Source organism: Anguilla anguilla, chromosome 7, assembly GCF_013347855.1.
Source record: "Anguilla anguilla isolate fAngAng1 chromosome 7, fAngAng1.pri, whole genome shotgun sequence".
NCBI classification, from domain to species: Eukaryota; Metazoa; Chordata; class Actinopteri; order Anguilliformes; family Anguillidae; genus Anguilla; species Anguilla anguilla.
The window spans coordinates 25,076,692-25,103,580 of record NC_049207.1 but is presented as its reverse complement, the minus strand read 5'-3'; the positions used below and the strand labels follow the sequence as shown (position 1 = coordinate 25,103,580).

The following is a 26,889-nucleotide window of genomic DNA, read 5'->3' as shown; positions in this document are numbered from 1 at the left end:
AGCAGCCAATTTAGGCCTTGGAAACACATCACGCCATCTCATTAGCCAATCATTGGTGTAAATTAAGCACTTAAAAACACAAACCCAGCACTGGACACTGTAGCATTTGAGAACTCTGATCTACACCAAACTTTTTGGTCAAACTTTACTGCATAAGCTTCAACGTCTGCCAAATTATAGATCCTGAACATCCGAGATTACTGTGTTTCCAAATGGCATTCATTTTAATCACAAATAAATATTTCTTGTAAAAATTTGTATTCAGACACAAACCTTTAATTTCAATGTTTTAGAAGTGTGCCACACGCTGACAAAAAAGAAAGAGGGAAAAAAAATGTAATTCTTTTTTCAAGTAATTTTCACTTATTGCTCACACAGAACCAAAAAAAACAAAAAGAAAGAGTATTTCATTATTTGGGAAAGAAATTCATGTAAGAAAATAGGTCTGTAATATATATATATATCTTAAATTGTAACTGCTTTGTTTTTCGCCCATGATGTTTTGCTCATATTGAAGACCGGGAGGCCCACCCGCGTGTCACTGTTCCATGCAAGCATCGTTCTGCAGGGTCTTCATGGCCAGCCCCCACAGCGTGACACTAGAGAAAAAGGGTCCGTCGTTGTTCCTGTAGGGGGCACTGTTGCTCCGGTGGCTCGGGGGGAGGCCACAGTGATTGTCCAGCGTGGACAGGGAGGGACGGACCATGGAAGGGGCGGGACCCTGGAGCGGCTCCTCCACTCCCGCGGGGGCGTTCTCTTCGGAATAGGCGAAGGAGTCGTGCGGGGGGAGGTGGGGGGGTTTGGGGATCTTGAGGGAGTCTAGGGGCGAGCATTTTTCCTGCTGGGGGGACAGGTGGTGGTGGTGGTGCTCCACGGAGCGGAGCTCGGAGAAGGACGTGGGGGAGGCGGGACTGAGGTGCATGCTGGGAGGAGGCTTGCCTGGGCCGGGTGGAGGGGGCAGGAGGGCGGAGTAGGGCTCAGGATCTGGGAGGGGCTTGCCGTGACTGGCAGGCTGAAGGAAGGGCGGTCCCTCGTCTGGCCCCTCCCCCACAGGGGCGTCGGCCTCGTTGCGGCAGTGCACGGAGCGATGGCGGCGCAGGACGGCGGACCGCGTGAAACACTTTCCACAGGCGTCGCAGCTGTACGGCCTCTCGCCCGTGTGCGTCCGCACGTGCCTCCGCAGGTCACCTGACCCCGCAAAACACTTCTCTGTGTGAGAGACACAGATACAAGCACATGCGCAGAAGATTAGCCCAGACAATAACTAATCGACACAAACACGTTAAAGATTCGTTTCATCAATGTTTTCACTTTCACTAAAACACTGGCAGTGTTTTATTTTCAGTTTTCAGGGCTAGCTAGGCGGGTTGTTGCAATTCGTCACTCACTCAGTTCTGGTAATTCAATGCATGAAACTCTCTTGGTAAATGGCAAAAACACTGTAGTGTCTCTCTCACTCACAACTTCTGACAGCTGTACGGTCTCTCAAACTGATAGCAGTCCGAGTCTCCCGCTGACAGCCTTACGGTCTCTCAAACTGACAATCATACGACAGCTGTGCAGGCCCACACATAAGGGAAAGCTTTCAGGGGAGAGCTCAGCAATATTGGCAAGGTGTGGGTGTTGTTTTCCCTTAATTAAAGAGTGCCTGAGTCCTCAATTAAAAACCCTCCCAGACCCCCAGGTCCAAGATGCGTAGGGGCCCCTGGGATGATAGCCACATAAAATAAGGGGGAGGCACCCAAATAAAATTTCGCTTATGGTCGGGGTCAGGGGTGACCCTGGCTCTCTGAGTCTCTATTTCCATGACAACTATATAGTCTCTCTCACCACATCTCAAACAGCTGTATGGTCTATCACTCATCACATCTCAGACAGCTGTACGGTCTCTCACTCTCCCCATCTCAAACAGCTGTACGGTCTCTCACTCTCCCCATCTCAGACAGCTGTACGGTCTCTCACTCACCACATGTCGGACAGCTGTACGGTCTCTCACTCTCCCCATCTCAGACAGCTGTATGGTTTCTCTCACTCACCACATCTCAGACAGCTGTATGGTCTCTCACTCTCCCCATCTCAGACAGCTGTACGGTCTCTCACTCACCACATGTCGGACAGCTGTATGGTCTCTCTCCCGAGTGGCGGACTCTGTGTTTTAACAGCTTCCTCTGCATGTTGAAAGACTTGCCGCACTGGTCACAGGTGAAAACTTTGTCTGTAGTGTGAGTCTTCTTGTGCTCCTTCAGGTTGCTGAAGTTGCTAAACCCTGAACAGAAATAACATGGTCACTGATGGAGCATGACTCTGTGTCCATTAAAATGGGCGGTATAGGAGATACATGCTGTACTACATGTTTAAACTTTGAACCATCATCATCCTGAAAAAAGCATAACAAACACTTTAAAACTGTTAAGTCAGGCTTATTTTAATTGGTGCAGCCATGGCTCTGTTGAACTCACAGATTTTCACATTTTTAATGTAATAATCTAATTTCCAAAATTTTGAACACAGTACAGATTACTCAGAGCTGTTTTGTCGCATAGTTTAATTACAACAGTAATAAAATAAAGAAGCTTCCAAACACGCACTCACCAAATTTGAAAACAGAGACATCTGATAGCAGTGAAGCTCTCAGGTTAAGGGGGAGGCGTTTTTCACCCTCAAACAGCTCTAAATTCAGGCGGTTATACGACATCAGTGACGCAACAGGTATGAGCATGTTTGTCTGTATGTTTGTCTGTGTGCATGTTCGCGTGCGTGTGTGTATGCATGCATCTGTGCGTGAGTGTGTGCAGTGGCATCACTAGGGTTGGTGACACCCGGGGGATGCGGGGGGGGGTGCTGTTGGAACTGCTGGTGGGCGTGGGCTCAAGTCATTACATGTTATCCATTCAAATGACAAAGCGCTTCTGGTCACATTAATACTGCAAATTAAATCAACCGGCAGTAAACTGCTTCGGAAATTCAACTCGTCGCTACACAAAACAATGCACAAAAAAAAAAATTGGCAGTCATTTAGTTTTGGTGTCACCCCCCTCTGATGGTGTCACCCGGTACGGTCCGCACCCCTGAGTGTGTGTGTGTGTGTGTGTATGTGCCTGCCTATGTGTGTGTGTGCGTGTGGGTGCGTATGTGTGCTTCCTGTGACCGCGTTTACCTCTCCCACAGATGTCACACAGGTGTGGACGCTCTCCAGTGTGGATCACTATGTGCCGCTGAACATCCCCAGAGGCTGCAAAGCTGTGAGGGTAATGAGCGACAGCAGCCAGTGACGGCAGTGAGTGACAGGTAGACACACCCACACGGCCCTCTGCTAGTGAACACACACTCTTGTGTGCCACAGTATCACACACCGCACTCCTGACTGGGAAAACACACTCCTTTCAGGCATTCGGTGTCAAGATGGAGCACTCCTGTTTAAAAGTCCAAGACAACTCTCTCCTGTATGACATTCTATCAGACAGCGGGGACACTGATGCTACTCACACATTTAATTCACAGGAAGACACTCAAATCCAAAAACACACCCCAAAGAGTTACCTTTTGCCACAGATTTCGCAAATGTACGGTTTCTCCCCTGAATGTCGACGCAAATGCGTCTGCAGATTACCCGCCTGTCGAAGCACAGAAAAACGTGCATCAGTCGGATCCATCAGCCGAATCATTCGCTATAATTAAATTCATTTCTCCACCATTCATGAAAATCCCACAGAACGGTTTCAGCAGTTCAGGGCGCTTACCTGTGAGAAGTTCTTCCCACAGATGTTACACTGGAAAGGTTTCTCACCTGTTGGAATAACAACAGCACTTCAACTGGTCAGAGAGAGTTACCACATTAAAAACTCAAGCTACTTTGCTACATAGTCATGAGTTACAAAGAGGATTTATTAATGAATGAACGTCTTCTCGAAAATGGTCCAGTTAAATTGCGACAAGGTCGACTCCGTACTGATGAGTGAATGAATGCTTGTAGGGCGCAGCACTTGGATTATTAATGACACACAACAGCTAACACAAGCAAGCACATGACCGGGTGAAGCAGCAGTGAAAATAACAACACGATGATTAGCAATGATTTGTGGTGCGAGTAACTGTACACTGATGCACGAGTGCCTCATTAGGTGAAGCAGTGGTGAGATTAATTACACAAAGAGGATGGACATCACTATTGTCCTGAGGTGTCTGGTACGGTTGACACACCAATGACTGAGGAAACCAGCCCACAAAACCTGCATACAATGGCTTGGCTGAATACTCAATTCTGATTGGCTGGGCATTATGCATTTTTTTTTTCAGTATATGCCCGGGTATGAAGTAGCGCCTCCAGAAGTTCTATCACTATTCTATTAATGAACACTAACTCAATAAATAAACCGGAAATTTGTAAGAGCAAGCCAGCAAAGTTACAATATCGTCCTTGCGACAGTGTCAGCTTGATGTCCACGAATAACTGTAAAGTGTAGCTGGTCGAGTTATAACTTGACTATGTTATAATTTAGCCTCTGCTTTGAATTTAATTAAGTAGTTGGCTAACAAGCTATCCGTGATAACAACATGCTGCTAGAGCTATGTGGGGCAACATAGCTCAGGAGGTAAGAGCGGTTGTCTGGCAGTCGAAGGGTTGCCGGTTCGATCCCCGCCCTGGGCATGTCGAAGTGTCCCTGAGCAAGACACCTAACCCCTAACTGCTCTGGTGAATGAGAGGCATCAATTGTAAATTGCTAGCCTACATAAATGTAGTCCATTTGCATAAAACCAAACCTAATTTTAATATTAGGTAACCTGGTTGAGGTACTACTAAGACGCATTCGTTGCTAAGTAGTATGAGATATTTGCTGGAATACTTAAGTACCGTTTCCATTGCAATGGACTCGCATATTTTGAAACACACGGTTTCATTATAATTGCCAGGGGTAGTAGCCTAAATTTGCCTTGGGCAATTTCCTTCAGCGCAGGACGTTCAACCTGGGTGATGCTCAGCCCCTCGGATATTACCCTGCTTATACAACGGCTTACCAACAGAAAGCATAATTATAATCAGGCCTTTCCAAATATATATTTGCTTAATTCTGTTCATATCAGATGAAAAAATATCCTCTATTTTAATGCATTCTTCTTTTTTACAAATGATAAATGAATAATAAGTGACACAAAGTTGTACAGGCATAGTCTTTATGCGAAAATAAAAAATACTGAGCAGGCACGTATCCGACGAATAATCGATCAGTCCATTACTTGTACCCGTTCCAGCGGTGACATCAACAACACACCGATGACCGAGGTGGCCAGTATCTGAGGTGTGCAGTGAGGGCGGCCCACTCACCGGTGTGCGAGCGCTTGTGGAGCTCCAAATTGCTGGGATGTTTGAACGTTTTTCCGCACATCTCGCAGCAGTGCTGCTTGTTCTGGCCGGGCTCCTCGGACCCGTTGCTGGCACTCTGCTCCGGATCCTCGGAGGGGGGCGGGGGCAGGGGCGGAGGAGAGGGAGGCTGCGACCTGGACATCAGCGGGGGCTCTGTGTCCCGATCCACAGCCGGGCTCCCTGCCGGCTTCTCCTCCTCCGGCTCTTTGGTGGGCTCCGCCCGGCCGCTCTCTTTCAGAAGAGGATCCGGCACCTCCCTCCGCTCCTCCAGCTCCTCCAGAGCCTTCTGGGACCGCAGGTAGTTATACTTCTTGAGGTATACAGTCTTTTTTGGGCGCATCTGCCTGTTAACGGGGGAGCCTTTGCCTCCGGAGTTGGGCGTGGCCGAAGGAGAGGTAGGACACGTGTCTGCGGGCTGAGAAGGGGGTGGGGGATTGTTTGGCAAACACGTGGGGATGTCCATGGGGGCGGGGACATTTGGTGGAGCAGCTGTGGGTAGGGGGTGCTCCTCAGCTGCCCCCAGAATGGGGTTGGGGGCGGGATTAGGGTTAGGGGTGGGGTTTGAGTTGGGGGCGTGGCCACTGTTCAGTGCAGAGCTCTGCCTCAGGCACTGCTTGCTGTAAAAGTTTCGCAGTTTGTGCCCCTGCATGAGCTGCTTCTCGGGCATGGCCAGCGCTCCACTGGGGGTCTCGAAAGAGTGGCTAGGGGGTAGCCCCACCCTCCGGGAGGGGTCCAGGTCCGAGGAGACGCACGTGGGCCTCTGGGCCTCTGACGAGGAAGGGCAGTGCAGGTCGACGTCAGGGGGCAATGTGGCACCCAGGAGGCAATCCGTGTCCGAGGGCAACACGCCAGAAAGAGGGAAGGCCGAAGAGGAGGTGGGGACGCAGCCGGAAGCTTCTGAGCGTGCCTTAAGGAAGTTGTTGCACATGCTCAGCACGTTAGGGACCTGCAGGCACTGGGCAATGTCCAATATCCCATGCACGTTATCCTGGTTCACGTCCAGATGAGACGTGTACATGTAATCCAGCATCTGGCCGATGCCCCCCACATCCTGGATGACCAGGTGAAAAACATCATTCTTCTGACTCGGCGAGTTCTGAAACAAGGACCTGAAACACAACAAGGCAAAATTTGAATTTCTAACTTGACAGCTGGAGCATTGGCGATATCTAAAATGTCTCTTGTATGAAATACCCAACGCATGCTTAAAGGGTTGGAGTTTTTTTTTCTCTGTTAATGCTTTCTACAGAAAGAAAAAGCTGAGTCCATTACAACGGTGCAACTCAGGCAGCTAGTTACCTGAAATAAGAACTGAACGCAGCCAGGACATTTTTATGGGCCTTGAAGCAGACACCCTTGACGACCAGCATGCAGTCGCACAGAAGACCCTGGATGCGCTGCTCCTGCAGCTGCTGCAGCAGGTAAGCGCTGTGGGTGGACAGGCTGTCCATGTTCTTCCTCCGTCCTCACCCGAGAACGCGGTGCGTGCACGTCATGACAACTGGCAAACAAACAAAGCGCAATGTATAAGAGTGTAGACATTGAGTTGAATAACCTTAATTGTGGATATTACCAATTTTATGGGGTGCAACGTTTCTAATTTGCTGTGTCTGTGTAAATCAATTTGCAATTCACCAACTAAACTGACTGTGACTTGCAAAGTGCATTGTTACCAGAAAATACAAGTATGCAAGAAAACTAATGATCACGTAACCAACATATGAGTAACCTAGCCAATGACCGAAATTAGCTGGACAGGTAGGTAATCCGTTTCAAATGTCAGGTAATTTAGCCAGTTAGCCGTTACTTAAGAAAGTAGCAAGCTAACAAACAGACGAATATTCTCGCACGGAATTTATCCCTAGAGCTAGCAACACATAGCACACAGAAATGAGGCTAGATTGACGCAGTCCAGTGAAAACTGAAAATTGAAATACGCGATCTATGTACCGCTCGTCTGTTTAGAGACCAGCCAAGACAAAATTGGGGCCGCGGTACAGCTAATCTGTGACACATACCATCTTTGCGCTAGATCTAAACCGAAAACCAAACCAGTTTGTTAGCAAATTATCGTTAGAATAAGCAGTGCAAAGTTTGATAATCGCACAAGTAAGAGAGCATAACCGTTATGTTTTAAAATTATCATATATATTTTAATACAATCCCTAAAATGCTTACAAAGAGAATAATATTTACCTAAAATAAATAGGAACTTCCTAACCTGTTTTGTTTGGATGATCAGTCACCAAGCCCCCTGAACCTGTTACATCACTTCCTTTTTAAATGGTGGATTTGTTTCTGACCTGTGGTGATGTGCTACTGAGACTATAGGCTCTCTGTATTCAAATTCTGTTTTCCTTTTCCATTGTAAAACTTAAAGTTCTGCAATAGGGCTGCGAGACCCAACGCTTTTGATGATGCATAAACCTTTTGGGCAACTAGATTAATATAAGATGGCAAATGAAACGAAGTAACACGGGTCGGAACTATGTTCATCCAGTGTCGTGCTTGGCGGAATATAAACAAGGTAACACGTCTTCTGGGAACTTGAGGAAGGCAACGTGAACAGAGTTGCGGGTTCTCGTACAGTCACATTATTTTGGTGAGTAGCGTACAAAAATGCATTTTATTCTAAACCGGATGTTTCAGAGCATGTCTTCGCGCGATCATCTACACCGACTACTAAAGTTACTGGCCATACGAGTTTTTCTGTAACTAGTTACCCGGTGCTGTGGAAACCAGTGGTGTAATTTGTCTGTTCGGCGGCTTCTCTAGAATGTAACGCGTGGCTTCGCTACAAGATTAATTCCCATTGTTCTTGCAGCATGTCCCACCGTCTAGCATTGGAAGGAAAGGAAAAAGGACAACACGGACTAAAGGCGAAACAAACCTAATTGACATATTGGCTGGTCGCACACACGGGCAGCATGGTGTTTTTCACTTGCAATGCGTGCGGCGAGTCCCTGAAGAAAGCTCAGGTTGAGAAACACGTGAACATCTGCCGAGGCTGTCGAACTTTGTCTTGCATTGACTGCGGAAAAGACTTCTGGTAAGTTCAGTTTTGTTATTTCGTTTTCCGATTCTCTTCGTCGCTGGCCTTCTGTCATTACTTTAACCAGCTTGCTGTAATAAAGTGGTTGTTGGTTGAACCATCTGAACCCGTATTCCACAGTGACACGTTTATTGTCATGGCCTGTTTTTTCTCTTCCTTTTATAATAATTCCTTTTATAGAACCTTTGTTCAGTTTCCTGTTGGTAGCTCAAGTCTCCGAAAATGAGGTTTGACTGCTGTTCTATGATTTATTTAACAGGGGGGACGACTATAAAAACCACCTCAAGTGTATCAGCGAAGATCAGAAGTATGGAGGAAAGGGCTATGAAGCAAAGTCTAACAAAGGTGATGTCAAGCAGCAGCAGTGGATTCAGGTAAGTGCAGACTGCAGAGTGACTGGACATCTGTTTAACATAAATGTACATGTGGGGGATATTGTTAAGCAGAATTACCCTTGTGTCATTTTAAACCATCACAGCATATAATGGGATCTAAAGACTACTTAAACATAGTATGTGGTGCATTGTTCTTTACTGTTTGAGTACACAGTGCTCCCCATGTACTCGTAAGATCTTTGTGAATTGAACAGCTGACTGTATTTGCACAGAGAATTCACGAAGCCATGAACAAGCCAGGAATCAGCTCAAAGCTAAAAGATATACTGGGTCAAGTCAGCTCTTATGACAATGTTCCCAGGAAAAAGGCAAAATTTCAGGTAAGAGCACATCTTAAGATTTCTGCAGAATTCATAATTTTGTCAATGGGATTTTACTGCCACAAATAAAGTGGCTTTATTTTTTCCCACATTCTGTGTTGCCCAGAATTATCTGTTTCTTAACCAGACATGGTTTTTATTGTGTGTGTGCATGTGAATTGTGACAGAACTGGATGAAGAACAGTCTGAAGATACACAACACAGCCTTGCACGATCAGGTGTGGGACATCTTCTCTGAAGCCACCAGCAATGTGAGTTTGGTTGAGTCCTTCTTCCAATCACTAAGCCTCCCAACACTTGCCTAGTGCCTACTGTGCACAAAGTCATTGAAACCTCAACCCTCTGTTATCCCTGGCAGTCTATAACAAATCCTGATCAACCATAAAGCCCAACTTGCCACACAAGAGCTGGCTGGTCTTATATGAGCTTATAGTGTTGAGGTTAGGAATAAATGAGTCATTTTATATTGTGTGTTTTTGAAGAGTAGACTGCGTGGAAGGTACGTTGCAGAGGCCTTGTGTTGCAATTTGTGCCGATCCTTTCGTAAGTGATTGTCTCAGCCAGTTGAAGGCCCTTTGCTCTTGATAACTGAACAGCAGTGGTCAGAACCTTAGTGGCAGCACATATTGCATCTGGTCATGTGACTAACAAACATCGCTGTGATGTTCTTAGGCTTCTGCTGCCCCGAAACAGGGCGTTGTCGCACAGCACACGGAGAGTGCGGTGGAGCAGCCCGTATGCGCGCAGGTGGAGGAGAACGGAGGCCAGGAGGCCCCGCCCAAGGAGAAGAAAAAGAACAAACGAGAGAGGAAAGAAGAACGGCAAAAAAAGGGCAAAAAGAAGAGAGGGGAAGAAAACGGGGTCACTGCAGAGCAGCAGCCGCAGGAGGGGGAGGGGCCAGACGCCACCGAGAAGCAGAGGAAGAAGAAGAGGAGGAGGGAAGAGGAGGAAACCCCCGTCAGGAACGGAGGAGGAGAAACTGAGAATGGACACACCCTGGAGGGAGAGACAGCTGCCAAGAAATCAAAGAAAAGCAAGAAAGGCCACCCGGAACGTAGGAACTTTACAGCTACATTTTTCCTTCATTAAATGTTTGTACATATTTATTGTGCTCACCTCTTGGTCAGGACTCACTTGTAAAAAAGATTCTAATTCTCAGTGGGACTTCCTGGTTGGTTAACAGTTAATGAATAAAATAAGGTGCTGCACTCTTATCCGGAAATGGAAGAGTCTTGTGAGGACCTGTGCTTATTGTTCCATTTTAATGGTGTGCGCACTTTCTGGTTTTTGTGTTCTCAGATAACGCACATGCTGTTGAAACTGAGCAGGAAACTGGAGGTGATGATGAGGGTGAATCTAACCCCAAAGGTATCCCTGAAAAAATTGACGGTGTGGTTTAGTTCTGCACAGCGTGTAATCTGAATGTTATTTTGCAACACATGGGGACATGTATCATCTGGTTTCAGGCTTCAAATGGTTTATCAGTGAAACAAATTCTTTATGGTGCAGTCACTTCGCTTCAGTCTATTCAAAGGACATTTTCAAAATTAATCTTTGCCTCAGAAGAACTTTTTATGTTTTTCCTGTGCTTTGAATGCATTGCTGCATCAGTAGACCGTACCTATGTTGGCCACTGGGGGGCAATGCAGGCGCATGGCTCGAGCTTCTCAAAGTCCTGGATGTTATGTTATGTTATGTTATGCTTTGTTATGTTATGTTGTTATGCAATTTTATGATATGTTATGTAATGTTGTGGTTAACTTGTTCATACTCTGCATAGCGCGCATGTTCAGTATGTCAGTTTCTCATGAGGATTAACAGATGAACAGAAGAATGATTTAATTGGGTGTGGTTAGAATGAACTTGTCTTCCTCCGCAGGTAAATTTAACTGGAAAGGAACAATAAAAGCAGTCTTGAAAGAAGCGCCTGAGGAGGGATTGTCAGTTAAGAAACTGAGGAAGAAGGTCAGTGTATCTGTAGGTTACCCTGCTGATCCTGGAATCTTCTGTTCACTTCATCTCAGTGTTACTGTACAGTGTGCGGATGCGCCCCGCTGTCTGCTATTGGAATTGGACCAAGCCAGTGCGCATTATTTATTAATTCTTTGCACCCACTTTCATCGAAACCCCCCCCCCCCTCCCCCGGCTGAATCTACCCTGCTATGATTGATCAGTCGGACACTAGCGCAAGCCTGAAAGTAGCACCAGTTTAGCCTAGACTGACTCTGTAGTAGTCTGTGGTAGGGGTACCCAACCACTTTTCAGCTTTGACTCTGATTCAGCGAGGGGACACGTTTTGTACGAAAGTGGGTCCAAAAATAAAACACAGCCGTGGCTGTCTGTGACTGGCAGCTGTGCGGCTGTGCGGTGGTGCTTATTATTGGCTGTGCAGAGTTGCTGATATCATTGCGCAGCAGTGTCCCCATCCGGCTGATTGGGTGTCTGCAGGATTGCTCCTCTGGCTCTGGTGAACGGCACAGTGAAGGGAGCCCATGGAGGGGTGGCGTTGCCTTCAGAAAAGAGTGCTAATCTGCGCGCTTCCAAAATTGAAGGATGAGATTGTGGCAAATACTGTCTTAAGCTGCGCTTCCAGATTGGTGGGAAAGGGGAAAAGGTGCTAGTGGTATGAACTGTCCCATTTTTGTGTGTTTTTAGGTTTTGTCGGCGTACTACGGCTTCAGCGGTGACGGAAATCACAAATCGGAGGAAGAGCTGCTTGCTCTGTTCAGCAAAAAAGTCAACAATAACCCCAAATTTCGAGTTTTGAAAGAAAAGGTCCGACTCATAAAATAATCCCCGTTAATACCGCACAGAGCCCCACATTTTACAATCTCCACGGTAACCAGTTTTTTGGTATGTATGTGATTTCCTCAGAAATGCCATCAAATTTTTTTTTTCTGTTTTAATAAATATTAAAAAAAAAGAAAATTTCAGTTGTTTCCGTTGTACATACATTATGGCACTGTTGTAAAGATGGACTAAGGCCTGTATTAAAGCCATATTAGCCCTTAACTCTTACAATTAAATTATTTTTTCCCCCTTCCCAAATACAGTTCAGTGACTTCAGTGTCATAGTAGTCACGAGTGGGGGTTGTGGTGTGCTTTGAGCAGCTGATGGGTTTGAGGGTGTAGGGGTTAGATGTAGTGTGGGCCAGGCTAGTAAACCCAACCTGCTGTCAGTGTGACTTTGTTCACCCTTATTTTCCCTTATTCCAATGCCCCCCAGCCCTGGTAGAAGAGGGCTATAGGGAGTGCTGATGATCATTGTTAATTGGTACATAATTGATCAAATAATGCAGTTGATTACAGTTAAGTCACCTCCTCTGGCTTCTTCTCATCTGGCCCAAACTGGTTGTTGTTTTTAAGGAGGAAAAAAACAGCAGACACAACCAGTAGAGAGGACCCCTGCTTGGTACCAAAAACCCTTGAGCACGTTCTTTTTACTGCGAGAGTCATACGTGTATTTTCTGTATGTACCTGTAGGGGGAGCTCTTACCCATGGGTGCTGAACACCTGAGGGTTTTTAATTCTGAAGAGCTGGTACAATTTTCCATTTGGCACACTGATGGGGTTATTTAGGTTAAAGGCGTAATATTTCTGCAGAGGTGGTAGTCGTGGGTAAAGTATCGAGAAGGTGTGTTTTACAAGTTCACTCTAGTCTCCCTGTCCCTTTGGCGTGGTTTGGATGCCATGGTGAGTTGGCAGGGTGTTTTTTTTTTATTTTTTCACGGCAACTGGAACCAAAACCACTCCTGTTCCTAGAATGCACGTGTGAAAACTCAGTGCTTGGATAGGCTGCTGTATGGCGGTTTTGTATTAGAAAGTAAGGAAGTATTTAAGTTATAACCTTTTACTTAATACGTACTCCTCAGCTGGTCCTCCGCTCACCTTTTGGCATTGTGTATGTGGTGTGCCACTGCTGAACATTTTGGGAATAGCACAGTGGAAGTGTACGTGTCGTAATTTACCAGTTGAGTGTAATTTGTGGAAGAATGATGAATGGAATCAGCCTGCTGCTGATGTTTCTGACCTCTGTGTCCGTGTTTCTGTGCGAGACTAGAGTGCTGCTCGGAACACTGGCTGTCGATCTTTACCTGGCCAGGTGGGGACTGTCACCTGGCTGTCCAATACTGTGTGTTCAGAGCCAGCGCACAGGAAGCTTTGAGGTGGAATCCCTGTCTGCCCCATTAACAGTGAAAATGCCCTGTCCCCATGGGGACAGGGGTTAGAAACAAGCCTTGGCTAACGATGGCTACCTTGGCTACTTTCGATACAGGACGTTTCCTGTTTATAACTTTTAATACTTAAATCGCTCTGTCCCTAAAAATAACTATGGGTATGTCGTCCCTTCCTGATGAGAGGACAAGCCACATTTTAATTGATATTCGGAAAAAGACAGAAGTGAAACAGCCAGCTGTCCACTGTTATTAATGCCTGATTACCTTTTCCTTTTCAGTGGGACAGAATACACTGAAATGCCTGTGCTCCCTATCAGCTTTCAAAAAGATAGATAAACCACCTAACATAGCAGTTTTCTGGAAATTTCCACTCTGAGTTAAACTGTGAATTGTAGATTGTGACATACTCAGAGCTCCGTGGATAATAGATGCTATATCAACCCGAGTCACTTTGTAAGGGCATTTTGAGATATAAAACTTGGCTTAAATTAAAAAAAAAAATGTGCTTGTGTAATCTGTAGTGAAAAAAGAAAAACAGGAGAAAAAGCAGCTGCCTCATGTTCAATATCCTAAATAATAAATGCTGTATTTTTGTTCAGTTGAGGATGAAAGAAATTTAAAGCAGTGTCAGCAGTTTAAGATTGTGTTTTGTTTCAGAAGTGCACGCACATGCATTATTTAGTTGACAACCAGAGTTCTGTTTAAAACTGAATTCAGAGATTGTGCTCGAATTCCCAGTATGCTTATGGTATACATTATTTTTTTTTGATTGCCCACAGCACTGATATTTATTTAGTTTTTATATTTCATAGGAACACCTGCCACTAAAGATGTCTCTTCAGTTTATTGCATTCCTGAGTCTCACATGATGTATGTTGAGCCTCTATTGTGTGTGTGTGTGTGTGTGTGTGTGTCTGTGTCAGGGAAATGAACATGAGTGACACAGGTCTGCGAGCTGTACTCTGAAATGATTATATGAATTTTAGTAGATTAATACATTTAGTCCCTTTTTTATGTTAATTTCTGTATTCACAGGTTTTGAAAGAGATAAGGCAACCAATAAATGTCCATAAGGATGAATTGTTTTAAAGAGTGCGGGGTGAGGATAAGGGTGGTGGAGCGGAGAGGTGAATTTGACTCTTGCATGGCCCGGGTTAATGTGCATTCCTCTGCACCCAGGCTTGAGTTCATTTGGCTGGCTGCACAGAAGACCCATACAGGCAAGTCACCAGTGTTGGGTCCCGGTCGAATTGTAATGCTGTCTGACTCCCTGGTAGAATAAGCAGCCTGTTGCCCACACACACGCACACACACACACACACACACACACTCAGAGAATGGTGAAGAAAATATCCGCTTCTTTATGAAGTTCTGTTAATCCTCTGAGTCATTGAGGTGCTTACCTGTAATAATATATCGCATACTGCAGGTATTAGGGAGCTTGTTTCTCATGTTTGGAAGTATTAAACTGCGGTTTTTTGGTGAGAAAGAGACATTAACTCCTGTTATTAATTTTAGCAGGACTTCAGAAGGGATTAAACGGAACCTTTAACCAATACTCTGTTTTACACTCTTGGTTTTACAGTCTGACAAGTTTGCTGAAACTGAAAAGGCATGCTTCACTTCATAAGATCTCTGTTTTTCATTAAAAAAGGTGTAACTTTAGACTTAACTGTGTTTGTGATATTTCAGACTACATTAATTCAGCACTGAAACAGTCTTTAACAAGGTTGTTCTCAACATTATTATTCTTCACAGCGTCTCTAAACAGCTTAGCGGCCGTGTAACCAGGATGAAGAGTGTTGACCATAAAAAGCGTCAGAGTGCGTTCTCTGGATGGACCTATCCGAACCTAAGCGTTCTCGTGGCTTGAATGCTCATTGGCAACAAAGCTTGTTTCTAAAACATCAGAGAGCAAATGTTCGTGCCTAGCAGGGAGGAACAGCACAGAGGTCAGAGTTTCTGTGTAACAGTGGTAACCAACCCTATTTCTGGGGATCTACCATCCTGTAGGCTTTCATTCTAGCCCTAACAAAGCACACCTCATTCAACAGAGATCTTGTTGAGCTGCTAATTAGTAGAGTCAAATGTGCCAAATTATGGTTGAAATGAAAACCTGCAGGGGTGTATATCTACAGGAACAGGGTTGATTACCACTCCTGTATAAGGTAAAATTGAACTTTTGTGACCCCCTCCTCCCATAACTCCTTGAATGTTCATACCTGGTTCCTCAGAAGCAGAGTGATCTGTTTCTGTTATCTGCCTGATTTTGTGAATGCTGTGAAGATTGCTATTTCTCACAGAAGGCTTGTTTTTGTTTTACTCTGGATGTGGAAGCATTGCGCCTTTTTAAAAAGCTGGTTTAATAGCAATGAGCAATACTGTCCATCTTCATGGAGGTTAAAATGTTTGTGTGTGTGTGTGTAATAATTCTGGTTACAAATAAACTGGCGCAATTTCGACAGAAAAACACAGTGAGAGAGTCTGTGTACACTGTACCTGTGTGTGTAATCATGGTGTTATTTGTGTGGTATATGCTACTTACATTCCCACCACACAAAGCTCAATCTGAACTGGCTAGAAACACATTTACTCTCTGTGATCAGTTTTGCTGGTCAGTGACGTTTGCCGTCCAAAGACTTTGGACATCAGACTTTTACGTGGCCGCTCAGCTCGGATCAAACCTACAGATCTGTGAAGCGTACAAGTGGACTAACAGTTGTCGATACAGCGTCAACAGCGTCAATCAACAGGTTGCTGGGAAACACAGAGGGATACCCTTACCCCCCTCTAAGCCATGTAGCCCCCCTGGCTTGACGCAGCCAGATCCTTGGTCTGCAGTCATTGGGGGCTAGGATTGCAGGGCACCATAGCATAGAGGGAACGTGTATGTAAAAGTATACGTTTTACAGATAAGGTCTTGGTTCTGAGCTGAGGAGACACTATTGTTTCTGGAAACCGGTGGACGTGTACAAGGCTGGTGCCACTATTGTGGTGAATTGCCTATTCTATTCTTCAGTGAGGTTTCAGATTTCCTTTGAACTCTGTTTTCTCCATTGGTTTTAATCACTAAATAACAATTCATTAAAAAAGGAAAAAAAAATCTACCCAGTTTAACAGGAATTTTTCAAAGCCCAGCTCCATGCGTCTCCGCTATGGTGCAGCAGCAGTAGAAGTGTGGGAATTTGGGGCACTTTCTCGGGAGATTGCAGGTTTAATCCCATTGCTCCATTGGAAGTGCTGTCGCCTTTAGTGCACTTGGTGTATGCTTTGTGTCTGCAGCAAAAGTCTAATGCAGTTTGAGCTTAAAACTCCCACTTCTAACTTGGATTGTTGAATTGCATATAATGCAGTTACCTGGAAGAAAAAATCATGGTAAAGTTATTGGTAAGAGGCATTGTTCATTTTTTGAGGTATAGAGGTTGGGCCGTCATTGGGGCGTGGGGTATTCATTGCAAGTAACATTGAAATTGACTTGAACAATAAAGTGCAGCAATGAATTGGAACAAAAAGGAAATAAAACATTCTGGAGGTCACCTTGTTTTCACAGTCCCTTACAAAAGTGCTAAGCTGCAACCCAGCTCATGGGACAAAACAGGCAAGTAACTCAAGCAGAAGTCTTTCATTCATTTTCAGGTCACTGGAGATTCAGTTTTCAGGAAGTTGTTCATTCTCTCTTGCACCACAAAGAGAGAGGGAAGTAAGGCATACAAGCTTGCATGCCATCAGAGTCCGGTATCAACACAGCAACGTCAGAGGATGATGATTATTATTGTTATTATTCTCCATTATTATTATTATTATTATTATTATGATGATTATTATTATTATTACTGGCGGCACGGTGGTGCAGTGGGTAGCTCTGACACTTCATAGCAAGAAGGTCCTGGTTTCGAATCCTGGCCTGGGCCTTTCTGTGTGGACTTTGCATTTTCTCCTCATGTTCGCATGGGTTTCCTCCCACAGTCCAAAGACATGCAGATAAGCTAATTGGAGACTCTAAATTGCTCATAGGTATGAGTGTATGAGAGTGAATGGTGTGTGTGCCCTGTGATAGACTGGCAACCTGTCCAGGGTGTATTCTTACCTCTTGCCCAATGTATGCTGGAATAGGCTCCAGCATCCCCCGTGAGATGATGGAGGGATGGATTATTATTATTGTTATAATAACAGTGACAATTGCCATTGTCACTGTTGAGCCAAAACTGTATTGTGCTAAAATCTGTTTCATAATGAAATCATGGAAATAAATGCATGATTTCAACAACTGTAATGAATTAAGATTGGGTTGAATAGAAACCAACATACATAGGGGTACTCCAGGATCGTGATTCATTTTTCCCGCCATAGGGAAGGGCACCCAAACACAACAAAGGAGGCTCATCACCACCAAACCTGTTGATTTTTACTGTGCTACGGTACTTGGCTTTGAAGAGCGTGGCCACATTAGATTCTACTTGGTCCCTCATTTGTTTTAATACCTTGCATCGCAGTTTTTTTCTCTTTGCCTTTCACCGTATCGTTTTCTACTAAAAGTCCTCTTGCGTTTGCACTGGAAACCCTGATCCTCTTAGAGTCTGCTTCTGAAATGTTCCTGGCATGACGCCCTCCAGTGTATTTTTTTTCTTATATCTATTGTGTCTCCTGTCTGCCAGATTTTTGGCCCACGGCTTTGAGAAACACTAGCCTAAGCAAGGATTTTTTACCTCTGCTTTTTCTCTTTTCAAACATTTCACGTCCTAAAACAGGATTAGTGTCTTGTCTGGTTTTATTAAGCATTTCTTGGAACCTGCAGCTGTGAAACGTTGTAATGAAAGCTTCTTGCTGCCATACCAGACTTTTGCCCTTTTTTGTGCTTCAGGATCTATTTCCTGTTTCGACTGATATTTAAACCTGAAAAGGGTAAACTTATATGAAGATTAATTCACTTACTGACCTTTCAAACTTGATATGACGACAATCCAAAGTATTGAGCAGTGTTTATAACACAGCCTCCATGCTGTCTCTTTTACAGAGTTATTCAACATGTGGCCCAGGAGTAAAATGTGGCTTCATACAGATGTACTCCCTGTCCTAAAAACTGAGCATCAGAAATGATGCCTGCAGAGTATCTGCATCTGAGCTGGGGTCAATTCCATTTCAGTTCAGCCATTTCAGGAGATCAGCTGAATTGCAATTGATTTGTTTGAAAAATCCAGCCCTTTATTCAGTCCTTGAATTGAAATCCACATAATTTTCTGTACTGACTAAACTGAAACGGAATTGGCCCTGACCCTTGCCAGTATATGGACCAAAAAATGCAGAAATTAAAATAAATAAAAAAATAAATGCAAGAAAAATATAAAAATAAATTAATGTACACATAAATTAATTAATTAGTAGATAAAATCAGCATTTATTTCCATATTTATTTCTTGATCCATTCATTTCTGTATATATTTATTTCCATATTTATTTATTTCTTGATTCATTTTTTTCTGTATATATTTCTTTCCGTATTTATTTATTTCTTGATTCATTTATTTCTGTATTATTTCCGTAAAAAAATATTTGTCTATGAGCAGGATTGAGATGTCTTTTAAGTCATTATTCCCTCTAAAAATAATATCTATCCATCCAGGTCACTATTTTGCACTTTAGTGCTTTGGTTCATCCTATGGTCTACTCTAAATAAAATCGGGAACGTGCCTGTTGTGACTATAGCCGGTGCTCTTCAAACTGATTCACTTGCAAGCTAGCAAACGACTTTGTATTTTCACCTTTTTCACATTCCCTTCTAAATAACACTGTTAGCGCAACGTGTCACAATATCTTGTTGTTTCAGACAGCCCAGTGTAAGGGCTGTTTTAGCTGATTAAGGACATATAAATTATCCTTGCTCCATATCTTAATTAAAACTGAGTGGATCAAAACCATGCAAATGTGGAGCAATGGATAAGGAACTGGTCTTGTCACCTAAAGATCACAGTTCGATTCCCGGATAGGACACTGCCGTTGTACCGCTGAGCAAGGTACTTAACCTGCATTGCTTTAGTATAAATCCAGCTGTATAATTGGATGTAATGTAAATGCTATGCGAAAAGTTGTGTAAATCGCTCTGGGTGACAGCGTCTGCTAAAGGCCTGTAATGTAAACTGTTCCTTTAACAGTTGCTTTAGAAATTGAGACGTTACATAACCAGACAACCCCTCCTTAAAATATCGGAAGTAAATTTCGCCTACAAACAATATGGCGGATATTCTAGCAGACAGTGAGGTTCAGACTCTTCGTAATCGTTTTAAAAAAGATTCAGAATTTCTTTTGCGCGGGGTTTCAGATGATGACAGTCTCGAAAAGAGTAAGTTTGCAGCCACTACGAGTGATAACGTTAATCTGTACATGCTTATGATATGGACATGTAGCAACCCATACATGCTAGCTAGCCACGTTAATTGTCGAATAAGTTTGGTATCAGTTAGATAAGCAGAGGAGCTTGTGATCAAGCAAACTTTCTTTGAAAATATAGTATCCTTTTTACACAGCATAAGAAATTATCGCAGGTGGTTTGCGTGGTGTAGCCACCACTGTCTAAAGTTGTTCACCGTATTGCACAGAAATTAGCCGTGGTATATTTATGTTTGATTTAGCTAGCTAGACATTTTATTATCCAAAGCGATTTATAACTTTGCAGATTTCATTTTTTATTCTTATTTGGTCCAATTACGTTTGCTGTCTGATATTAGAGTAATATTAGATCTTCTCTACTGCTTTGTATAGTCTGTTTCTCGACTGTGGCTAAGTCGTTACAGAGCAAATCACTCAGGCCGCTAGTTACCCTGATAATAAAGGAATGGCCATTGATTTTTACCTCCCTGTTAACTGGCTAAGATATTAGTTGCCGTACCTGTCCTGCTAACACATTTGCTAGTTAGCTAAGTGTAGGTAACGTTCACACGCAAGGGGCATGTTTACCATCCCAGATTATTTGCAGACTCGCTCTTTCGATCTAAAACTCAGTAATGCTAATTCCTAACAATATTTTATGACTACTTTGTAAATCATGAGTTGCAGCCTACGTTCCCATGAACAACACCGACACAGCTAACTTAACTAGTTTTCAAAGACACGGAAGTTAAGATGGCTACCATTTTAGATGGAGACACCGCCTGCAAAAAATGCATCATCAGTGTGTCATGCCGTAGGCTATATTCATTTTCGAAACTTGATTCTTGTTGTTTGGACACGTTCCAGAAATTATCTTCGCTTGCTTTCAACCATAATAAACGGGCAATGTGGTATCATAAAGGATCTCTGTATTAATTTACAGTGCTCAATTGTCTTATCACGAGGGAAGATCTTGGAAATCAGCCACTGGTTCTTGATTGTTCCAATTTGTATGTACCTCAATTCTACTGAGTCAGTTGCAATATGATAGTTGCACCTTTCAAACCATTTTCTGGCCTGAATAGCACTAAATTAATACTGGTTGTGAAATTATAAACGAAATCACAAAGGCTGGGGAATTATTTATGAAATAGCCTACCAATGGGGGGACATGTTGAAATACAAGACAAATTAACAATCCAAGATGTTTTTTTTAATAGACATGATGTCACCCATTACAATGGCTGCCTGTCAACTTATAACGTTTTATCCACCGCTAAATTATAGTGTTTGTTAGCTTTCCAAGAGGAAAAAAAGGTAGGCTAGCGCTCTGAGGCAGATCCATTTCAGCCCAGGAAACTTTTGGGCCCAGTTGTCCACTGAAGCTGAACAGCAGAGATTGAGTAATGGATCATCATATTCGGCAACTTAAGTGGCTCCTTTTTTATTTTTATTTATTTATTTATTTATTTATTTATTTATTTATTTATTTATTTATTTATCCATCCATCCATCCATCCATCCCTCCCTCCCTCCCTCCCTCCCTTGCCCGTTAGCATGTCCTCAATCACATCAAATCTTACTTTCACTACATTGGGTGACCGTGATATTCTCTCACTGTTTGCCAAGACAGGTGTACTCCTTTCCATGGACTGAGCCGGTTCCTCTTTCACTGAGCCCTCATCAGGGTGCTGCCCTAACATTTTTTCCGCGAAACACGTGTGCAGGGCTTTACGCTAACATTTCTCTGAAAGGAGCACACGTGCTCCTACATTGAACAATTTAGGAGCACATCCAGGCATCCAAATTAGTAGATGTGCTCCTGAATTGTTTTTCCAGTGAGCACACATCAGGAGAAAATGCTCTAGAATGGATGCGTTGTAGAACTCTGCTCTTCATTTCCAGTTCATTCTGGATTATTCTGCCAGTCTGATTAAATGCATTCTTCCCCAAGGTGTCAGTTCTCCAACTGCATAGTCAGACAGTCATGTGTGTGCTTCAATTCCTTCTAATTTAGTCATATGTACTTTGTAGCTAGGTTGTGAGGGTATGAAATCCTTAGTGCTGAGCTACGCAATACCTTTTAAAAGCACTGATTGGTTGCTCAGAACAATTTGATGATGTAACGAGTCAGGACGTGCGTCAAACTACCCTGGTTTAACCTGCTGCCCAACCTTCCCTCAAGTTTATTGATCACATTGCGTGGCTACCACGCATCCCTCCTTCCTGTTGCGAAGCCACATTATACATGGATCAAGAGAGAATGTTAAAACCCAGAGTCTATTGTGTAAGTGCAAAAGCATTTTGTGGTTATACCCTGGGACTTGTGTATAGAATTCTTGGAAAAGGAAAAACTGCAATAGTTTCTATCTCCAGGCTTAGATATTTTGGGTGTCACATATCACACGCATTTGAGCGTCACATATCACAATATCGCAAGCCAGTCCTGTGTGATCCGGAGCTTCTATCCGACCACACCCTGTAGCGCCCAGGTGCATTACATTACATTACATTACAGGCATTTAGCAGACGCTCTTATCCAGAGCGACTTACACAACTTTTACATAGCATTTTACATTGTATCCATTTATACAGCTGGATATATACTGAAACAATTCCGGTTAAGTACCTTGCTCAAGGGTACAACGGCAGTATCCTTACCCGGGAATCGAACCTGCGACCTTTCGGTTACAAGCCCAGTTCCTTACCCACTGTGCTACGCTGCCGCCGGACCACGGTTAAATTACCCAATCATAGATGGATAGAAGCCTTTATTTAACCAGAAAGAGGCCGGTTTAGAGAAAAGCTCTCTTTTACTGTGGCATCCTGAGAATACAATGTAACAATACACAAAGAATATCCCAGAAATAAAGCGAACAAGAAGTGCATAGACAAAAAACATATAGCCTACATAACACAAAAATAACAAATACATTATGAAAGGAGTGTACACGTTTCCTGGGGAAAAAAAAGGAAAGATGGCCATTAGCTTAGCTTTGTTAATTTACTGTGGAGCTCTGGAACCATATGTCGGCCATTGCTAATTTAAGGAAACTGCTTTCTTTCCTTTCTAAAGCTTGAGGTGTTCTCTCCCTCTAGGTCCGGAGGAAAGAGAGGCGAAGCCCCTCCCTCGAATTAACCGCCACTCTGTTTTTTGGATCGCGGCTGCCGTCGGGCTGACGTACTACCTCGATTTCTTCGCCGTTATAATGGTGGACGACAGCATCAAGGGGTGAGGGAACGGTGCTACTGAGGAATGCTTGTCCTGCTCATGTTGAAAGCGGAATGTCTCGGGGAACATGTCTTCAGGGTGAAGCACACATCGTTTAATGCGATGTGTGCTTCAGGTTTGCCAAGCTTCCCTCCTGCACGGCTGCAGTGTGTCTGAGCCTTTGTGCTTCTCCTGTAGTCAGCTGCCAGTTTGGGCCTTGGAAACACTGTGGGCTCAAGCCAAGCTTAGAGTGGCAGTTCACCAAACATCCGGATGTTTTTCTTTTGTGGTTACTACGCTTCCCACACAGAGTTTTTGGCGCGTTAGCTTTGTGCATGAAGGTCCACCAACGCCCAGCATCTTTAACGTTAATAGTGATCCCTTAAGTGCTGGCACACAAAACGGCCAATACAGCCCTCCAGGACTGGAGCCTGACAGCACTAATCTAATCTGTGATTGGCTGTGGGGAGCCCCTGTACTACACAGTGTAATGGACTGTTGCCTGAAAATGGAGGCAGAAAATTTTAAATAAGCATACTGCTGACACACAATGGACTGAAGCCTTCAGCCTGTTTCGTGACTACCTATTACCCGAGATCAGTAGATTTTAGCAGGCAAAGATTGTCAAATACGGCAATTGCATTTAAAAATACTTCTTTCCCATTTGCTAGTTTTTACTAGACAAAGAATTACAGTGTCAAAAGTATGCATTTAGGTAATGAAGCAAAATGAAACATTCTGTGTATTTGCAGTAAGTTTAACACGTGTTATTGTGTGGTTGTTTTGCAGTTGGTGGTTCAATGTTGGTATGGCGTTACTGGGCGTTAGCGTGGCGTTAGCATTGTTCTGTATCCTGTACCTGGATTGGTTCAAAGGCATTCAGCAGTATGACCAGGAGTATCCGGCGCTCGCTCCCGTCACCACGGCCGTCTTCATCGCTGCGTCCTGCAGGTGGGGTTATCCTGTTACCTCTCATTATCTGGGAGAGACTCACTCGGGTGGGGCTCCTTAACCTAGAATCTCTCAACTTGTGTTCCAGCCCTCAAATTGCTGGCACTCTAATAACAGTGTGATTATTACATAAAAAATAAAATAAATATATATAAATAATGCTTTATGTGTGTGTATAGACAGTTGTCAGTGTTATGATTTATAAGTAATCTTTATTGGCATTTCAATGTACATATATGGGTGAAAGTCCATTGGGTTAATATAATATTTGTACTGAAATCTTTTTTTTTTGTTTGTTTCCCCAGTTTTAATATAGCACTGTGGCCAGTGTGGTCAATATTCACTCCCATAATCCTTTTCACCCAGTTCATGGGGGTGCTAATGCTCATTTCCATGTTGGGCTGATGCAGCCTTGAGGTAAGCCCCACCCCTTCCACAACCTCCCCCCGGTCATGAGGAATCCCCTAAGTTTCATATGAGAAAGGTGGACACACCAAGTACATTACCTTTTTTATCTTCAGTAAATACCTACACACTTTTTTTACTTGTATTATTTAAAAATGATCTATGAATAAAAATATAAATGGAGTAACATTTAGCTGTTGATAAGTAATGAAAACAAACAGTTCTTGTCTTCTCAGACTTTTTTTTAAAGCCATAACTGTTATTATAGGCAAGTTTTAATCAGATCAGAAAGGAAATATACATTTTTGTTTTTCTGTTTTCTCCATTACAGATGCCTCTGCTCATGGTAAACCTTGATTTGGACACTTAAAAATGCCACTGATTGTTGAAGTGAAAGCCATTCTTTACTTCCAGCATTTATACCGTATCTAATATTGTTAATAATACTAAATGCCAAGCCTTTTTATTTTTTTATTGTTGAGTATGAAAAGGTATTTATCTGTGTTCAGTTTCCATAACTACCAAATGTATTTATGATAACTCGGTGTAATTAAAACAACCACTGTATAGGGTGTCCTTTTTTAGTACTTTCTTATTTTAAAAAAATCATTTTCAAAGCTGGTTTTCACTGTTTTGAGTGTATGATTTGAAATAATTTACTTTGTTTCCTTGTCCAACATTTCAAAATAACTTTAGAACTATTTTCCTGTTTTTTTTTAACCTTATCTTTAACCTATACAGTAGCCGACTTGTTAACCTTGCCTGTAACTTATTGGCACAGATTTGCACCAGTTTTGAGGACACTGCTTTGGGAAGGTGTGTGCGTAGTCTTGAGAAATCCTAGTCAATGGTGTTATGAAACACTCCAGGTGTGTTAAAGCAATGGTATTTCCACACAATAGCCAATCATGCACTGTGGTTAGCATAGAGGATAAAACACAAAATAACACAGGAAATGGTATAGAAGTTATCTTTATTGAGGACCTGTATGCATAAAATCTTAGTGCTGGCAATAACACTTTTGTGTTGAAATGTTTGAGGTGTAGTCTGGTTTCCTCCTAAAAGGCTATTGAAGTTATTCACAAATGACTTTTAGGATGTCAATGTTGACTTAAGAGACTTGTACACATGGGAGTGCAGTGGGGCTCTTGCTGGAATGCATAAAATGTCAGGTTTTTACTGGGAAGTTACAGGTGCAGTAGGGTGCTGATGTAAGTGTATTGCATATTTAATAGGGGATATTTTGGAACTACCCTGTATTGTTTGACAATCAGGGTGGGGGGCAACCATTCAGAAATGACAACTGGGGCATCTTAAACAAATAATTTGCCCACCAAAGTACTGTACAATTAACAATTAGTATCCTGTACACCATTAACAATTAGTACCCTGCACACTTGTTCATTTCTGAAGCCAGCTGTGCAATTTAGAGCATGTGTCATTGCCCAAATGTCAAATGTAGAAGAAATGTAGAATTAATAAAAGTGGTTAAAGTTATCTAGAGGGTCAGCGCAAGTCCCATGCTAATGTTCTCTCTATGGTTAATAGTGACTTATATTGAGGGGATTTTGAACACACACACACACACACACCCTATTCTGAAGTGAAAATGTTCAGACTGTTCTGTTGAATAATATTTCAGTCTATGAATTTGCAATAGCTGCTAAATCCCTCTGACTCATCGCCTCTTGCAGGTAAGAATTGCCTCTGAATTGCGTGTGCATGCCACGCCAATGGGTTAAAAGTAGCCACTGACACCCTGCACAGATGCTGAGTCAGTGGACTGATGTTTGAATTCACTTAATGGGGCAGGTAATTGGTCAAATTTGCACAGAACACCTGTATGACAGTTTGATTTTGCTGACCACAAATGAATCGGATAAATGTAAAAACAAATAGTAAAAAAAAAAAAAAAAGACTAAAATTCAATTGAAATGGTACTTGGGGATGTCCTGTGATCTAAACATGTTAGCATGACCTCGCAAACACCCTAAATATTTGTCGTTTTTTCACTGAGCATTTAACAGTTGTTAAGAGGCGTATTCTAGTTTACATACAGTATTTGCAGCCTCAGCAGCATATGTTAATCTAGGCTGTGACTTGGGAACATCAGAGACCACATCAGTGATTTTCTGTGGAGCTTTTCTCTGAAGACAGGAACAAACAAACACAATCCATGTGAACTTTCAAACCTGTTGTGTCCTCAATGCTTGCTTTTTAAAGCTCGCTGCATTACAGTTATGCAAGTGTTTTTGAGCCTTAGCTTTGACAAATATTAAAACGTAGGCGTGATGGGAATTTTCGTAATTTACCTGCAACGCCCAGGTGCGGGGCTAAGACGCCATCAGTAAGCCAGGCTTAGGCTATTCAGTAGCCAAAACCCCCACAGCGCTTTTCACAATCTCAAAGATCTCTTAAGCCGTGTTTCCACCAAAAGTACCCAGAACTTTTAGTCCCAGGAACTACTTTTCAAGGAACTAAAAGGTTCTTTCAGCCCACTTGTCTGCGTTTCCACCGCGGTCTAAAGTCCCGTGAAGGTTAGGCAAATTAGCCCACTGACGTATGAAAAAGCGACGTTGTCGTCGGTCCATCTGTCCTATGATTTCTTCTGTAACCCCATACTACCACCGAAGTAGCCTACATTATTTTCTA

At 43.2% G+C, this 26,889-nt stretch overlaps 3 protein-coding genes across 5 annotated transcripts; 2 read left to right on the top strand and 1 right to left on the bottom strand.

Moving 5' to 3' along the window:
- Positions 1-254: 254 nt before the first annotated feature.
- zbtb49 (zinc finger and BTB domain containing 49) lies at positions 255-6,848 on the bottom strand. Its single transcript, XM_035426742.1, has 7 exons — positions 6,662-6,848; positions 5,324-6,471; positions 3,741-3,787; positions 3,541-3,614; positions 3,158-3,240; positions 2,105-2,266; positions 255-1,209 (listed from the first exon to the last, which is right to left on the bottom strand). The coding sequence occupies exons 1-7, from the start codon at positions 6,811-6,813 to the stop codon at positions 539-541; spliced, it is 2,337 nt and encodes a 778-aa protein (XP_035282633.1). The 5' UTR covers positions 6,814-6,848; the 3' UTR covers positions 255-538.
- lyar (Ly1 antibody reactive homolog (mouse)) lies at positions 6,645-12,141 on the top strand. 3 transcript variants are annotated; one of them, XM_035426745.1, is made up of 9 exons: positions 6,645-6,783; positions 8,187-8,411; positions 8,674-8,788; positions 9,022-9,129; positions 9,297-9,380; positions 9,802-10,183; positions 10,429-10,497; positions 11,009-11,094; positions 11,785-12,141. In XM_035426745.1, exons 2-9 carry the CDS (start codon positions 8,290-8,292, stop codon positions 11,920-11,922), a joined length of 1,104 nt encoding a protein of 367 aa, XP_035282636.1. In that variant the 5' UTR covers positions 6,645-6,783; positions 8,187-8,289; the 3' UTR covers positions 11,923-12,141. The 3 variants fall into 3 exon arrangements, with proteins under 3 accessions (XP_035282636.1, XP_035282635.1, XP_035282634.1); XM_035426744.1 differs by lacking the exon at positions 6,645-6,783 and adding an exon at positions 7,058-7,120; XM_035426743.1 differs by lacking the exon at positions 6,645-6,783 and adding an exon at positions 7,654-7,964.
- Positions 12,142-19,489: 7,348 nt separating this feature from the next.
- On the top strand, positions 19,490-25,734 carry tmem128 (transmembrane protein 128). The gene is made up of 5 exons (XM_035424484.1): positions 19,490-19,644; positions 22,770-22,902; positions 23,671-23,832; positions 24,138-24,249; positions 24,569-25,734. The coding sequence occupies exons 1-4, from the start codon at positions 19,536-19,538 to the stop codon at positions 24,235-24,237; spliced, it is 504 nt and encodes a 167-aa protein (XP_035280375.1). The 5' UTR covers positions 19,490-19,535; the 3' UTR covers positions 24,238-24,249; positions 24,569-25,734.
- Positions 25,735-26,889: the final 1,155 nt, after the last annotated feature.